This window comes from Elgaria multicarinata, chromosome 13 (genome assembly GCF_023053635.1).
Source record: "Elgaria multicarinata webbii isolate HBS135686 ecotype San Diego chromosome 13, rElgMul1.1.pri, whole genome shotgun sequence".
Lineage (NCBI taxonomy): Eukaryota > Metazoa > Chordata > Lepidosauria > Squamata > Anguidae > Elgaria > Elgaria multicarinata.
The window spans coordinates 12,602,716-12,620,370 of NC_086183.1; the positions used below are offsets into that span (position 1 = coordinate 12,602,716).

Sequence of the window (17,655 nt, forward strand, 5' to 3'; positions counted from 1 at the left end):
GCCAAAGGGGGCTTGTTCACTATAACTCCGCTCGCCCGCCCGCCCGCCCCCAGCCGCCAGCCAGCCAGCCACTGCAGGGGAACCAACCGAGCCTCCAGCCCGCAGCCCGGACCCGCTTGCCTCTCTGCAGCAGGAGAGGCGGGCTGCTTCCCCTCCAGCCATCCCATCGGACGCCCGGGCAGACCCCGCCGCCGCCGCCGCCCCCCGGAAAGACCCGTCCCCAATTGAATGTGCAGTTGGGACACCACCCAGGGTGAGTACCGCCGCCGCCGCCCTCTTCCTTCCCGCATCGCTTGGTCCGCCTGGCAGAGGCGCAGCCTGCTCTGCATCAACCAACAGTGCAACCCTGGGCACGTCTACTCAAGAGTAAGACCCCCCCAGTTGAGTTCAAGGAGCATCACGTCCTCCCCAGTACCTGGAGATTGCGGCCGAGTCCCTTTTCCTACGCTGAAGGTGACAAAAAGCCATTAAAACAATGTTAATCAATTAATTAATGACAGTTCTGTGCCAGCCAATAGCAAAAATAATGGAAGACTTCTTCTGAAGGGAGTCTGAAACTGCAGTCTTAGCCTCCCCGGCTTCTTCCTTTACACTTGGGAATAACCCCCCCCCCCCGCTGAACTCACTGGGACTTGCTTTTGAGTAGACACGTATAGGATTGGACCCATCCGCTTTGCAGAAGAGCAAAAAGAGAGAGGAGGAGGAGGTCTGGGAACCTTAGGATTCGAGGTGCCTGCTCGGGGCACTGGACTCTCGGCTTTGCCACCACAAAAGCAGTCCAGGATGGTACCTTTGTGGTGGTAATTTAGGGGGCATCGTTTGATAATAGACAGGTGCCCGCATCTCTCTGTGCACATCAGTGTTTGGGGGGGGGTCTAATAGATGCGGGCTACAGGAGGAGGAGGAAGAAACACCAAAGGTGCAAAAAGAAGGCATGAATGCAAGCAACGCCGCTTCTTTGGCTGTCATAATAACATCAGTTCCAGCTGGCAGGCTGTGCTGGCACTTGCAATTCTGCAAAGCCTCCTGAGATGCCCAAATTGTAAGACTAATGGTCACTCCAGGGATCACGGCCACCTTACAGTGTCCATTACAGAGCCTGGTGTTTCCCTGTAAACTTTGATAAAAGTCAGTGGTTTCAGAGAGCTAAGTTCCTTCGTGTGCACTGTGCATGTTCCGGACATAGAAAGAATGACTGGCCAGGCACAAAATAATGATGTAATCTGGGAAAGCTGATGTTGACGTGAGACAACAGAGAGAGCTGGGTTACTATCCTTTATCTTGATGGCTTTATTTGAAGAATAAAAGGACCGTGGGGGCCGGGGGGGGGACTGCAAACAAGGGCAGCTCTAAGCTGGAAATATCCCATCCAGGGACCATTGATAGCAAGCATGTTGTGATCACGTGTTCTCTCTGTGTGTGAAATTAACCTGCACTTTCTCCCCGCCCCGCACCCCCCCCCGGCCAATTTTGGTGGATCAAGGTGGCCAGTTTGCTCCCACCTTGATTTCCAGCACCAGAAAACCTGGAGTCAGTTCAAAGATCCCCATCCCCACCCCTACCCCTACCCCTGCCCACATACACACTCACACTTCAGTCCCCTGACACTCACAAAAGCATGTTGATTTCCGCCGTCTCTTGTGCATGAAGCTAAGCAGGTTTTCTCGTGTGCCCTTGCAGGTTGCAGGCGGACAGCATGAAAGAGGAAGCACTCCCCAATTCTACAGAAGAGCAGCCTGGCTGGTTTGTACCCAGCAACGCCAGCGGCGACTCCTTGTACCTCTCTGAGGCTCCTCCTCTTCCCCTGAACCCTTGGGACGTGGTTCTTTGTGTTTCCGGCACCATCATCTCCTGCGAGAATGCCATCGTGGTGGCTATCATCTTTTACACCCCTGCCTTCCGGAATCCCATGTTCCTCTTGATTGGGAGCTTGGCCACCGCCGACCTTTTGGCTGGCTTGGGCCTGATCTTCCACTTTGCCTTTGTTTACTGCATCCAGTCAGAGCTGGTGGACCTCATCACAGTGGGCCTCCTGGTCTGCTCCTTCACGGCTAGCGTGGGCAGCCTCCTGGCCATCACCATTGACCGCTACTTGTCCCTCTACAATGCACTGACGTACTATTCAGAAAGGACCGTCACCAGGACATACATCATGCTGATCATTACCTGGGGGATCTCCATCTGCTTCGGCCTCTTGCCTGTGATGGGCTGGAACTGCCTGAAGGACAATTCCAGCTGCAGCATCGTCAAGCCGTTGACCAAGAACAACCTCATCATCCTCTCCATCTCCTTCTTCATGGTCTTCGCCATGATGCTGCAGCTGTACATGCAGATCTGCAAGATCGTTTGCCGGCACGCCCAGCAGATCGCCGTCCAGAGACACTTCCTAGCCACCTCGCACTACGTCACCACGCGTAAAGGGATCTCCACGTTGGCCGTCATCTTGGGCACCTTTGCTTCCTGCTGGTTGCCCTTCGCCATTTACTGCCTCTTGGGGGATTATACCTACCCAGCCCTCTACACGTATATGACTGTGCTGCCAGCTACCTACAATTCGATGATCAACCCCGTGATCTATGCCTTCAGGAACCAAGAGATCCAGAAAGTGTTATGGACTATATGCTGTGGGTGCGTCTCCTCCGCTATGCCTTTCCGATCCAGATCTCCCAGCGACGTATGAATCACGCCTCCCTCATTACCCGGCTCTGCTCAAAAGACTTAATCTGCAAATAGCCTTTTTATTTTGCACTGTCCCTTGGGATTCTTTGAGAGAGATGTCAAGTATGTGATGCTCCTTTATCTTTTCCCTTCCCCCGTGTAAGTGGAGTTGTGGTTCTCTTTTATTTATTTTCAGATAGAAAAGAAAAGAGAGAGAGAGAGAGAGAAATATATCATTTATTTTTTTATCCATGCATTTTCTAAAAACATGTTTCTGCCTGTATGTATTATGTGTGTGCGTGCGTGCTACATGCCAGAGATCTGATATAAATATTTTATGTGAAATATTTATAATGCATTTATTTTCTTAAAAGGGAAATGGGAAGAAACCTCAAAACCTTTTGACTTTGCTTTTGAGTTTCTACAGCCTTAAATTACCTCAGATCTTCAGAAAAAAAAATATTTTTCTACATTGAAAGAAATTCCATTGTACCTCCTTTCATCGTTTATTTTTTAATTTTATTTTTTTAACACTGGTGGAAGAAGAGAGATGGGTCCAGAAATATGCCAGCTTTCAAAGGAAATATGTGCATTTTGATTTATTTAATTAATTAATATTTACCAGCTTTTAAAAACAAAAAATAGATTTTCCCTAGTCTGTATTTTGCTGCCCTCTGGTGTTCATTCCATTTCATTACACACAAAAATATGAAGAGGGAGGTAAGGATGATTCTTTTGCATGTCTATTAACTGTCGGTATTAACAAATGGAATGTATAACTAATAGAAATAAACAATGTGGGTGGAAAAGAAATTAGGATGTTCAAGGACTTTAGTGGCTATGATCCTTAAACCATCCTCTCCCAAGCTTGGATCCCAAGATCTTGTTGCACAACGACTCATTCCATCAGCCCCAGCCAACATGGTGATTGTTGGGGATGATGGGAGTTGTAGTCTAACAGCATCCGGGGATCCAAGGTTGGCAAAGTCTGGCTTGAACTATTGCACTAGGAACTCTCCAACACAGGCAGGCACAGGCGTGGGGAACATTTCTGACTATGTGGAAAACAGAATGGATGATTGTCAACATTGAAAAACCCCAGGTGGAAAAGCCCTTGGATCACATACAGTCTATATTCTGAACTCCCTCCTTCAAATTTGCACAATCCTGGAAAGGAAATGAATGTAACAGGCACTTTGAAAAATCTGTTCTTTTTATTGCTGCGATGCGGAGAAAAACTATTAAGATGCTCTGTATGAGTTGGAAAGTACAGTATACTTTTTGTTTACAACCATCAGGGAAAAAAACGAAATAAAAATAGTTTTGCGATACCCGTGGTTGTGCTGTTTGTCTGTACGCTGCATAGGTCAACCTTCCCCCAACCTAGTGGTGGACCAGGTGTGTTGGATTACCACTCCCATACAGGGTGGGAATGACAAGATCATCACCTCCGGAGGGCACCTGGCTGGCGATGGCTGACGTAGGGGCTGTCCTGAGACATGAAAAGAGATCCTAGGCATACCATAGATCATACTCTTCATTGGTACCTCTGAACAAGCACTAGGCTGGACAGCCCCCTCTCATGGATGGTTTAATTGGTTTTCCTGCACATTGCAGAGGGTTGGACTAGATAATCCTTGTGTACCCTTCCAACGCCACAATTCTACGATTTTAAATCATTTCCTGCCCCGAGAAACTGCTTAAGTCATTTTAGACTGTAAACTCCTTGAGAGCAAATATCTATTTTGCCTAAGAAACTGTATGTTGAGTGGTGGACACTGCTTTCTCTTCAAAATAAGGCAATTGCCATCATCCTATTATTCTAATGGGATCTCTCATGTTATTGTCATAGAAAATGGAGTTGCAGGGATAATATGCTAGGGCAAGCATGAGGCTGGGATTCTTCTTATTTATTTAATTCTTCCATTTATATCCCGCCTTTTCCTCCAAGGAACCCAAAGTGGCATACATAATCCTCCTCTCCATTTTATCCTCACAACAACAACCCTGTGAGGTAGGTTGGGCTGAGAGTCTGTGCCTGGCCCAAAGTCACCCAGTGCGCTTCCATTGGGTCTAGAACCCAGATCTCCTGGCTCTCAGTACAACACTCTAGCCACTACACCACACTGGCTAAATAAGTTGGGATACTTATTTGTCATGCTTATATCCCACCTCTGCCTCCAAGGAGCCAAAGGCTGCATACTTGATCCTCCTCCCCCATTTTATCCTCACAACAATCCTGTGAGGTTGGTTAAGCTGAAAGTCGGTGACTGGTGCAAAGTCACCCCGTGAGCTTCATGGCTAAGTGGGGACTAGAACCAGAGTCTTTCCATGCCCAATCCAACACTCTAACCACTACACTGCCCTAACTCTCCTTGACTGTGCTGACAGTCCTGAATGAGAAAACCAGTGGGGCAAAGTCAACCCCTCTTTCATGTTGTAGGAACTGCCGTGGACCTTTGACGGACTGGAGAGCCACACAGGTAGCCACGTCAGCGTGCCCTAGTAAAACCAACTAGGAATCTCAGGGCACTATAAAGAATCAACCTTGCCTTGTAAATCAGCCCAGAAGAGTCGGGAGCATGCAAGGTATTTTGCTAGCTTGCTGGGGACGAGCAGAGGAGGACCTGGGAGCTCTGCATCTCCCACAACAGCCTGTTGCCTTGGTATGCTAGGCACACACTGCTTTGTCACTTCTCCACCAGGCCAATCACCTGAATGCATATTTATTATTTATTTAATTATTTACAATATTTACATACCGCTCCCCATTGAAAATTTTGGAGTGGTGTACAAGATAAAGCGAAAATAAAAACAGAATAAAACATTTAAAACAGATTTTGAAAGAAGTAAAAACAGTGACTCATGGCTGGACATTAAGGAAAGGCTTCCTGGAATAATGATGTTTTCAGGAGGTGAAAAGAGTACAAAGTTGGTGCCTGCTTGACCTCCAGAGGCAGTGAATGCCACAGGAGGGGCGCCACCATGCTGAAGGCTCTTCCCCTGGTGGACTACAATCAGAGGATGGGTCTATGTGGGACCACCAGGAGCAGACCCTCGGATGACCTCAGTGTAGGTCATCCGAGGTTGGTAGGGGAGAAGGCGCTTTCTCGGGTATCCTGGTCCCAAGTTGTTTAGGGCTTTGTACACAAATACAAGAACCTTAAACCTGGCCCGGTATATAAGAAGAGCCCTGCTGAATTCAACTGAAGGCATATCACATCCAGCATTCTGTTCATACAGTGGCCCACCAGATGCTCTGACAGGAAGCAGGATAGTAGCACAATAGTACCCACTCACTTGAGATCCCCAGCAACTGGCATTGAGAGGCATCTACTGCCTCTGAAACCAGACATCCTACATAGCTGTCATGAGTAGTAGCCACTGATAGCATTCTCCAAGGACTTGTCCCATCCCCTTGTAAAGCCATTTAAGTCGGCACAATGCCTTCTCACCTGCGTTGATCAGGCGACTGCTTAAATAGAAGGCTGACTTAACAGACTTCTCAAAGCATAAGCTTATGCTAGCATAGACTTGCCAGCTCGCCAGAGGTGAGTCTCCCTGGTTCTCTGGCGAGCAGGACACATAGCATCCCACAGAAACCTCACCTGGAGGGGTCTCATTTCCACTACAGTTTCAGAGCAGGTAAAAAATGAAATAAAAACCCCCAGGAATCTCATCTATGCAGCAGGAGACTGCGTCTGGCCATCTTCCCGCTCTACACAAATGAAAGACATCATCTGTGCACGCCAGAGGAGGCAGGCTAAGTGTCCTAATTTACAGAGGACAGTCCTTTGTTTAAAGGGTTGTCGGGTCCAAGTCTGGTTTAAAGAGAAAGGCTAAGTAAGGAAAGCAAGGGGCCGTGAAACTGCCCACCCACACTTAGCACCTGGGCAGCGGACTGAGTAGCACAGAGATCACCTACTCATCAGCATCCTCGCTATGGTAAGATGGACTGCATTTCTACATAAAGGATACTCATTATTTCTAAACTGGGATCTATTTGTGGGAGATCCAGGACCAATAAAAGGACGTACTTCTTCACACAGCGCATAGTTGAATTATGGAACTCACTATCACAAGATGTAGTGATGGCCACCGATCTGGATGGCTTCAAAAGGGGGTTTGATAAATTCCTGGGGGCAAAGGCTATCAATGGCTATTAGCCCTGATGGTTGTGTGCTATCTCCAGTATTCGAGGCAGTAAGCCTGTGTGCACCAGTTGCTGGGGAACATGGGTGGGAGGGTGCTGTTGCACCGTGTCCTGCTTGTTCATCTCTGGTCGACAGCTGGCTGGCCACTGTGCGAACAGAGTGCTGGACTAGATGGACCCTTGGTCTGATCCAGCATCAGGGCAGTTCTTACGTTCTCATTCATATGCATATTTTATGCAAAGCATAGTCTCTTTTTCTCCCACCACTCTACTTTGGAGAGGTGCCCAATTAAGCTGATCCCTAATGCCAGCTCTAGGGCAGGTCAAGCATACGTGTGCGCTCACAGCAGAAAGTTGAATCTAGCAGCCTGCTCCCATGTACGGCCTCTTCTGTGCAGTCAGTTTCAATACCGAGGAGGCGGGCAGGGCACTTGCGATTCTGCAGTGCAGCAAGGCTAAGGATCCCCATGCAATGAAAATGCCAGCTTGCAGCAGAGCCTGGCTTTTTTTGTTTTTTTCTTTGCACGGGACACTTGGCCATCCTCAGTGTCAACTGAGCTTTTTCAGGAGAGCAACTGGTTTTACCTAAGCTGACCAGATGCATTAAAAGGACGAAGCGTTGGCACTTCTAACAGCTATTGGGGAAATTCAGACAGTGCAGTTTCTCACCCGAGTAGCAATTGGGTCATGACAAGCTGCACTTGCCACAAGCCTTTCTCCTCTAGCACCCTAAAAAACACAGGAGCTGGGTTCATCACGCCGCCTTAAGTTCACAGATTTATCGAGTTCAACCCGAGTCAAGCAGAGGGGCAAGGTATTGTTCACACGTCTGTTTCCAAGAAATCCGAACAGCGAGAGATCAGGCAGAGATCTCCCCCTTTCTACGTAGCATACTGTGCAGCCAAAGGTCAGCTGGTCACAGTCTTTCCCAATAGGGCAAGATGTATTGCAGCGGCAGGCAGAAGACAGATCAGGATTGAGGGGTAGATTCCTGTGTGATCTGCAACAGATCTTCAAGGCTTTCTGACTCCCAATGAGAGTAAATAAAATGGAAAGGGAAAAAAAATCTGGCAGACATAATTGCTTATCTCTCAGTATTCCACATCTGTAAAATAGGCGTACTGATGGGTCACTTTTGACCACGTCTTCATTCAGCTCTACTGGCTGCCAGTTTTAGAGTGTTGTGTTAGAATTGCTGATATCTCACCTGCCTCAAGTGTTGGACTACCTGACTCAAATGACAAGGAGAAATAGAGCTGAGTGTCATCAACATATGGAGGGCACCTGCCTCCAAAACCCCATACAATCTCTCCCAGCTGCTTTGTATAGATGTCAGAAAAGATGGGGGTCAAGAAGCAACCCCCCCCCAAATTACCAGCCGGAACTCACAATACTAATAATAAAACAATGCAAACAATACCAACCCTCCAATACCACCAGCTGGAACCAATTCTGTAGTGACTCAGAAACAAGGGCTTACTCAATGGGCTGGTTCACACAGTCGTTGGCACCCATGCTGGCATGCTGGCTGCCATTGTGAATATTCAACCCACGGCAATAAGCCACCCTGCCCAGGTTCGCATGTTAAGATAAACCATGGCTGGAACATTCACAATGGCAACCAGGATGCGTTGCAACCCACCGTGGCTTTTTTAAGCCATGATAGGCATTGGCAATCGTGTGAACCGGGTCCCCCTCCAACAACATGACGTTATTATACTCTGCTTTATTAAGGTGGCCTTTTATGCATCGATAAAGAGAGGACACGGATTTGCATACAATTTGAATATGCCAAATCTCAGGTATACATGCACACTGAGAAATAATGAATGGAATTTAAATAATGATAATTTAAGTACATCTCATCATAGTGAGATGTAGCCAGGTGATCTCTGGGTTCCTCAATTTGCTGTTAAGTGTTGGTGGGCAACCTCAGTGTCCCTGATCTGCTCTTCCATGTTAGAGTTCTTTATCTTCAAACAGGACTTGGACTGGTCCTTTAAGTAGGAGACTGCTCTCTTTAAACACACGGCCACTTTACCTTTGCATGTGATCTAATATTACAGTCGGAGTCTCTCCAACATTTTGTACTTCACTACAGGTTAAAAATAATAATCACAGATTATTGAAATAAAGAAAACAAAAGCATATGATTATTGCTTTCGACCCAATTAGGGATATCTAAGCCACCCTAAGAAGAAAGCAATAGTCAACACAGGTGTGGCCATTAAAAGGTGGAGGGAGTATGGCAAACACATTATTAAAAACTCCCGAGACGTTCGCACAGGGGAGACAGGCAGTGTTCTGACTGTGAAGGGTCTGGAAGTTTGGTCCATTTTGTTCTTTGAAAGCAGCTGTTCCAGCTGGAAGAAGCCGCCGTCCTTCAGATCAGAGCAAAGTGTTCAGGACTAGATTAGAGGCCAAACACCGCTGCAGTCCAAACAGTATTTTTCAATGCAACAAAAAGAAAACAGAAAAGCAGGGAAGAATGTATCATTTCCTGAAGAGGAGGTGTTATTTACTTTATGTAGACAGATTTTCTCTCCTTCTTTTCCCTTCCTTCCTTCCAATTAAAGCAGAGGGCACCTGACAGCTTGACCCCACTATTGGAAATGATGCATGCACCTAAATCCCTCAAAATCCATGGACTTAGAGTGGAGAAGGGCAGAATTCTGTCTTGCAGGATCTAATATGGGTTGCACTCCCCCCACGCCCACTCTGAGGTCTACCAACTTGCGCCTATTGTTATTAATTATTATTAATATTTATATACTGCTCAGTTGTCTAATACAGTTGCCACAGTGGTGAATATAGTTATATAAACAGTAAAAGAAAGAAGATTTAAAAAGCAAATTAAAATGGTTCAACTTAAAATCAAAGGAACCAGAAAAACAGTGGCTGGTCCATTGAGGAAGTCTTCTTGAAACAGAGCTGTTTTCAGGAGGTGCCGGAAGCAGCCTAGTGTCGGCACCTGCCTGATCTCCAGGGACAGAGGCAGACCTGAATCGGGTCGGGGGAGCTGCGGATCAAGGTGAAGCGGTTTGCCTCCATCCAGAGCTCCAAACGCAGGTAAGTGGAGGAGGAGGGGGGCTCACCTGGCGCCACTGCCTCAGTCTGTGTGGCGACAGCGGCGGAGCCAGGTAAGGTGGCAGGGGTGTTAGAAAACTTCTCTTGCTGGGGGGCTTACCTGTGTCCATCACGGTCTGGCGCAGGCTTCAACTGAGGCCCAGGCCTCAAAGCGGAAGCTGGCTGCGGCCTGCTTCTGGTTTGAGGCCTGGGCCTCAGTTGAAGCCTGCGCCAGACCACGATGGAGGCAGGTAAGTGGGGGGGGGGGAGGGAGGCTTACCTGGTTCCACTGCCGCAGTCCGTGCAGTGATGGCGGTGGAGCCAGGTAAGGGGGCAGGGGTGAGGGGGGCTTATTCGGCCTCCATTTTGTCCCCCCTTACCTACCTCCGCCGCCCACCGCAGAGGCAAGTAAGTAGGGAAAGGGGGGGGGGCAAAATCTCTATCCGCCCCTCCGGATCTCGCTCCATGGAGTGAGGGAGGGTCGGATCAACCCGAAGCGGTTCGGGCCTGATCCAGAAGTTCCGGATCGGGCCACGAAGCCGTTCGGGGGGTCCGTGCACAGACCTAGTGCAATTCGCTCAGCAAAAGAGTTATAGGCTGAAAAGAGGCAGCTCTTGACAACAGCCGTGCTGCTGCGTTCTGCACTAGCTCCAGCACTGCTCCGGAAGCAGCCTTAAGGGCAGCCCCAGTTGCAAAATGGTACACACACACTTCCTCCCCAGGGGTGATTTTTTTGGGAAGAGATTGTTGTATAATATCCTCTCTCCATCACACACATTCCCTGAATGGCAATTAGGTTTGGGTGGGAGGAGTCTTCAATTGACTCCAATGGACAGCTTTTTTCAAGGCATGTTGCTGTGGTGGTGTGTGTGAGGAGGTCAGGATGAGAAGGGGAGCCATGAGCTGGTTGGAGAGGCTCTGCAGTCTCCTTAGTCTTAGAACCTTCAATGCTCAGGTTTGTCTTCCATCACTGACATAAGAGGGTCCAGCATTCCTGATGCCTTGACCTGGTGGACTTTCCTATACTACCTAGATCTTTAGAGTTAGCACACAAGCTACATGATTGTGCCTGAAATCTGCAGCATGGGACACCTTCAGGGCCAGCCCTAATATTAGGCACAATGAGGCAACCACCTCAGGTAGTGATGTCACTGAATTTCGTCAGCTTGTTTGGTCAACACCCATCTGTTCACCTTTGTAGCCAGCTTGGATCAATTTATTATGAATTCACTATTAAGTTCAGAATTGACTGCATTCATAGAATCATAGAATAGCAGAGTTGGAAGGGGCCTACAAGGCGATCGAGTCCAACCCCCTGCTCAATGCAGGAATCCACCCTAAAGCATCCCTGACAGATGGTTGTCCAGCTGCCTCTTGAATGCCTCTAGTGTGGGAGAGCCCACAACCTCCCTAGGTCACTGGTTCCATTGTTGTACTGCTCTAACTGTCAGGAAGTTTTTCCTGATGTCCAGCTGGAATCTGGCTTCCTTTAACTTGAGCCCGTTATTCCGTGTCCTGCACTCTGGGAGGATCGAGAAGAGATCCTGGCCCTCCTCTGTGTGACAACCTTCAAAGCATGCACAGCAAAATAGTGCACAGATACTCCCTCTACCTTAAATTTGCAGCCATCCTACCCCCCTCCCCAATTTACTTCAAGCAGTCGCCTTAGCTACTTCTTGTCACTGCTCCAGCTTTGAGGAGGAGGAGGAGGAAGACCCTGCAGGTGCATCTTCATTCTGGCAATTGGCAAGTATACATCCCACGATGTCATCGCATCACATGGCATCATGACACAGGCAGGCCACGCAAAAAGAACCAATCAGAAAGTGGGCACAGAATATGGGGGCTGTGTGACATCATGCCGCATTTCGCAATTCCAGACTACAGCTCCCAAGATGCACCTTGATATTACACAACTGCAAAAAAACACGTTACGCATGGAACAAGATTTTGTATGAAAGGAGAACTCTCATCCGAGATTGTGTGGCCAAATTTGAGACTTTCGTGGAAATAACGAATTCACTCGGGGGGATGGGGGAGTTCGTCCATCACTTATCTTGATTAGGGCAGGGCAGAGCAGCAGCGGGGGGAGGGTGGGAGGGTTGGACAATGGAGGTGCGCTTCCCACACAGCCTGTCCTGGGGATCTCAGCTAGCCTGCTGCTCTCAGTTGCAGTGAAAGATGTTCTCCTGCAACCATTGTTGAAATAATGAATGACTACCCATTCAGTCAGCCTCGGTATTCCGGGTGTGTGTGCATCTTTTCAGGTCATTTGCAGCCGCCTAGGATTTAATCCCCCCACAAACATGCTGATAGGTGGAGAAAACAGAGGGGAAATATTGGTTCAATGGCTGTTATGTCATAACGCTGCATTGAGAGAGCCTGTTCCTTACTTCTGTTCCTGGGGTGGGGAAGTATTTAGGTAGCGCTCTCTCTCTCTCTCACTGTTGTGAGAGATCGTTCCCTCCTGTCCTCCCTCCTCTCCAAGTGTTCAGGCTGGGCTGGGGTCTTGCGAGTCAGTACCAGAAGGTGCAACAGAGGAGCAAGCTGAACCAGGGTCCACAACCTGGCCTAGTCAGACTGAAAGTCGCAAATAGCAAAACCAGGCAAGTACAGACAAAGTGGATTATACAGAGGGAGCAGTCAAATCCAGGCCAGGGTCACTTACAGAGTGGGGGTCCAAGCAGAAGGCAGGGTCCATAAGCAGGTAGCCTGCTGGAGCCAGAGTCAAACCCAGTTGTTATTTCTAGCATCTTCTGGAAGCTTCTCCTGGGCTTTTTACTCCAGAGCTGACACAGCCCCACCCAAGCCCCAGCTGCAGTCATTCACTTGGATTGTAGGGAGTCCACTTCATGAGAAAGGCCCTCTACTCATGAGGAGGCCCTTTCCTTGTTAAGTAGACCTCTGCTGCAGCCTGGCACTTTAAGGGGGTTCTCTGACTTGGGCCTGCCTCCTCTGGTGCTCCCTAGTACTGGGGCGGGGGGCGCTCAGCCTCTTCCTCTGGAGCAGATGCCACCTCTTCCCAAGGGGACAGGACCTCAGCAGGCTCCTCCACAGGACCAGGCCCCTCTCACAGTGCTGGCCTTGGTAGGGCCTGGGCATTGTCCTCAGTTGGGACATCTAACTCTTCTTCCTTGGAGAAGTCTTCTGACAGGGTCGTGAAACTTCTCAGCTTTCCGGCAGTACTTCTCCCGCCCCAGTGAAGGAAGAAGAAAAAGATGAATAGACGGACTCCTTTGCCCACATTTTAAATCAGCCTTCCCCAACTCAGTGCCCTTCAGATGTGCTGGATTGCAACTCCCATAATCCCCAGCCGGCTGATTGGGAGCATATTATAGAAGATCGGCACAGCTCTCCATATGTACGAATGGAAAGCGTAGCCACAGGAAAACATTCCCGCCGCGGTCAAATGCTAAACGCGACCGCAAACCCTAGGCCTGGCTGGGCCTTCCTTGTTTACAGAGTCTCTGATTAGACTCAATTTGGCCCCTGCCAAAGCAGCATTAGGCCCCTCTCTTCAGTAGCCAGAAGGCCACGTTCCAGCACCATCCCCAAACTTGCACTGGAAGCAGGGAGTGAAAAGATCCACGGCCTGACAACTGCGCTGTTGCATCGATCTGGCGCTTCTGCACAGAACCAGCATCTGACAAGCGCGGTGCTCTAAGCCCTCGGCACGTAGGAGCTGGCCTTTGTTAAGCAGTTGAGCTACGCGCCGAGCCAAGACTTGGCCAGACAGCAGCAGCAGCTTCGAATTCCCATTTCGTTCTGGCAGCCCGTGGTTGTTTGCGAACAGGTTGGGGAGCAGGGTGGGGGCGGAGGAAGGAGGGCCAAAGGCTAGAAACAAAGCCGTCCTTGGCTTAAAGGCCATTTTCTGCTTCCGACGACCCAACTGCAGAGTCCACAGTAAAAATGTCAGCCCTTTCTACGCGAGCTGAGACGGGCTTTCAGAAAACGCCTGCAAAAATCGCAAGATGGCAGGAGGCAGGGATTTGGGAGGCATGGAGCAGCATGGAAAATGAGGTCTCAGGAATGGGAGCCAGCAGCAACTTTTTTCTAATGCCCCCCCAGCTTCACAACATCCACTGAACGCCCTGCACCCCACGGATGCCTGGGCAACACATCCAGCCAACAACAGAGCTGACACGTGGTGGGAAGGCGCTCAGATAACGCTGATCGAAGCTGGCAGTGCCTCATCTCGGCTCAGTCCCAGAGGGGGAATGAAGGCGGCTGCGGGAGGGTGAGGAGGTAGGTGACCGGAAGAAAGAGAGGACAGGCAATCCCCACTTGTCCAAGTTAAGCAGCAACATCTCCGAGATGTTGCTAACACCACCTTGGAAAGAGAAAATTAAGCAGGTATTTGGAGACCGGAGTTCCTGCGAAAGCGACGTCTGTCCGGGGACACACATGCAAACAGGCACACACAAACACGCCTCAAAGGTTCCAACCAAACAGGCCCAGCAGTATCAAAGGTAGGCATGGTCAGGCAACTGCTAAGGACCCACACCCCAGCAGGGGCCCACGGACAAGAGCCCCCCGGAGTTGCTGCTCCTCTTCAGCCTTGCAGCCAGCTTGTTCACCCGTCCCTCGCTCTGGCCCAGACAACGGGGGTGTTGAGAAAGAGAAGCAGGAGTTGCCACGGCCTGCTTGCTTCCTGGCTCTCCGCCTGTCACGCTAACAAGTAGTGACCACGATGAGAAAGAGGCAGAGGGACAATAGCAGATGGTGACAATGGCAAGGAGAGGGTGGACTCACTCGGGGAGGGGGGGCGCTTTGAAGGCCCTCTGCCCTAGGGCCCTTCAAAACCTGGAGCCGACACTGCTAAAATGTCCCATTCATTTCAATGGGTCTACTCTAGAACTATCACTAGGTTCCTGTATCTATATATAAAAAGGAATTTCACCAGGTGCCATTTGTATGATGCAGCTCCCGGTGAAATTCCCTCTTCATCACAACAGTTAAAGCTGCAGGAGCCCTGCAAGAGTGACCAGATACAAAAAGAGGGCAGGGCTCCTGCAGCTTTAACTGGTGTGATGAAGAGGGAATTTCACCAGGTGCTGCATACATACAAATGACACCTACTAAAATTCCTTTTCATATATAGATACAGGAGCCCTGTTCTCCTGTCCATATGGTCACCCTAATACAACCCAAGCTGATGCGGTGACTTTGAAGATGGTGGTGGAAGAAAAGTGCCCGGATGCATGTGGATGGGCTATTTCCAGAGCTACGAATGAAGACCCTCCATCAATCTTAGGATTGCACCTTTATTAAAATCTTTTTTATTTTTAAATAAATGTTGGCAGGCTTTAAAAAATGCCACTACAGGCAGCCTCTAGAGCGTTTGCTGTGCTGTTGCTTTTGCCTTGTATGTGACTGTAGTAACAGACAGTTGTAATGTTTGATTGCTTTTAAGTAGTGTGTACTCACTAGAAATTCAATCAATTTTTAATTTGGGCTAAGAGCATTTGTTGGTTTATTCATTTGATTAAATCAGTTAAACCTTTTAGTTTATTAATTGGAAGGTCCCAGAAGCATTGATAGTAACTGCCCTTCTGTCCACAATAACAACACCAAGGGGGGATTTTTTTGGGACCACAGCATTTTCATTCTTCGCTCACTGTTGTTTACAGGCACTTTAGACGCCATCTAGTTTCACTTCCGTTTTTTAAAAGCAATTTCACAGGGGTTTACGGAGTGAAGAAAATCCAGTACTTTTTTGTGAAAGCAAAACAAAGCATTAGTTCCCACAAGGGTAGTTGCTTTATTCAGCTATACCACAGTGCCACCTAGAGGTAATGTAATAGAAAGTACAGAAAGGCAGGAAAGGGGAAAAAATCCATACTTATCTCTGCAACGTAACATGAAGTAGAAACAGTGGGTTAAGCAGCCTCATCTAGAAAAGCTCATAGGACGTTCAACTCCAGAGGAAGGTTAGAGTACAACTGAACAAAAAGAGAGTTTTATTCTTAGGATAATAATAATAATAATAATAATAATAATAATAATAATAATAATAATAATATTTGTATACTGCCCCATAGCCAAACTCACTGCGGGGTTCACAACAATAATGTTGCTCAAAACTTTTCCCCAGGTGTCAATGGATGGTTTGTTTTTCCCCTAGCTTGACTGCCATGGAGGGAATGGTTTTCAAAGGGGCTTGCAGCCAGAGAGGAAAGGGTTAACTCCCCCCCCTCTACATGTTGCAATCCCCCCTCTCTGCAAATCTTTCCTTGCATGGCAATTAAGCTTAGTGGGGTTAACAAAATAAAGGCAACGGAAAGTAGAGGAAGAACATACACAACAATTAATCATGAAAGAAACCAAGGAAATAACGAAGTATAAATCTTCGTCTATGGCTGATATTTTTTTATGGAACATTTACAATTGAATGGCCTAAGTAGGAGCTCAATTCCAAATGAAAGTAAAAACTACAAGTTCTACAACGAATCAAAAGGTATATGCCATTTTGTGCGTTTGTGCAGATTAAAGTCCGGGCCCAATTCAAAGTGCTGGTATTGACATTTAAAGCCCTAAACGGTTTGGGGCCAGGTTATCTGAAGGAACGCCTCCTCCCATATGTACCTACCCGGACCTTAAGATCATCTACAGGGGCCCTTCTCCGTGAGCCCCTGCCAAAGGAAGTGAGGCAGGTGGCTACTAGGAGGAGGGCTTTCTCCGCTGTGGCACCCCGGTTGTGGAACAAGCTCCCCAGAGAGGTCCGCCTGGCGCCTACACTGTACTGCTTTCGTCGCCAGCTGAAGACCTTTTTATTCACTCAGTATTTTAACACTTAATTTTAACTTAAATTTAAATTTTACTGTTTTAACTCTGTATTTTAATCTTATATCAACTTTGCTGTGTGGTTTTATCCTGGTTGCGCTTTTAATATTGTATTTCGTAATTGTGTTTTAACCTGTTGGGTGTTTTACTGTGGTTTTAATTTTTGTGAACCGCCCAGAGAGCTTTGGCTATTGGGCGGTATAAAAATGTAATAAATAAATAAATAAATAAATAAATAAATAAATAAATAAAATCGGGGGTGGGGGGGAATATAGACAACAGTACTTGACCTTTATCAGAAGTTTGAAATGCCTCAGCATAGGAATTGAAACCATGGTGTCATACTATCATCCTTTGCATTAGGATTCCTTGCTGGCTTCACTTGCAGAGTACGTTTATACATACTCACAGTCTCCCAAATATTATCCCACTGCTCTTTGGTTGCTTTGGAGACTCCCAGTTAAAAGCTTTACGGAACTTTGCAGCTATATATAATTGTTCAAGAAGGTCTTTATGCAGAAATCCAGGATCATTGGGCTCAAAAAGGTGACGCAGCATTGCTTTAGGAGCTACGTGGAGAAATTTCTGACATCCATGAAAGTTTATGAGGAGTGGATGAGTGGGTGGGGTGGGGGAGATGACTGTTTCAATTCATTTACCCTTCTGTATTTTCCCACTGTTTTATTTCCATTATTTTTTAATTTAAAAAAATATCCATTAAGGAAGCAAACACAGAATAGCTGTAGAACGCCATTTGATTGGTAATGCTAGGAGCCACCCGTCTGGAAGCAGATGGCTCTAGCGCCACCTTAGATCAATCAATTTCACATGCCTGCATGACGCCAAAGACACCAGCACATGTCTGCTGCGGCAACCAAAATGCTACTGTGTTCAGAGGAACCAAGCCTTTTCGTTCTCTGAGCTGAATCCGGCATCAGAGAGGGAGGAAGCAACAGCCAGGCACCTCTCCACCGTGCCTGGGTCCAGCTCCAGCT

The 17,655-nt window shown here is 48.0% G+C and overlaps 1 protein-coding gene across 1 annotated transcript; it reads left to right on the forward strand.

Moving 5' to 3' along the window:
* The first annotated feature begins 212 nt into the window (after positions 1 to 212).
* On the forward strand, positions 213 to 2,755 carry GPR3 (G protein-coupled receptor 3). The gene is made up of 2 exons (XM_063139930.1): positions 213 to 253; positions 1,681 to 2,755. Exon 2 carries the CDS (start codon positions 1,697 to 1,699, stop codon positions 2,678 to 2,680), a length of 984 nt encoding a protein of 327 aa, XP_062996000.1. The 5' UTR covers positions 213 to 253; positions 1,681 to 1,696; the 3' UTR covers positions 2,681 to 2,755.
* The last annotated feature ends 14,900 nt before the right edge of the window (positions 2,756 to 17,655 follow it).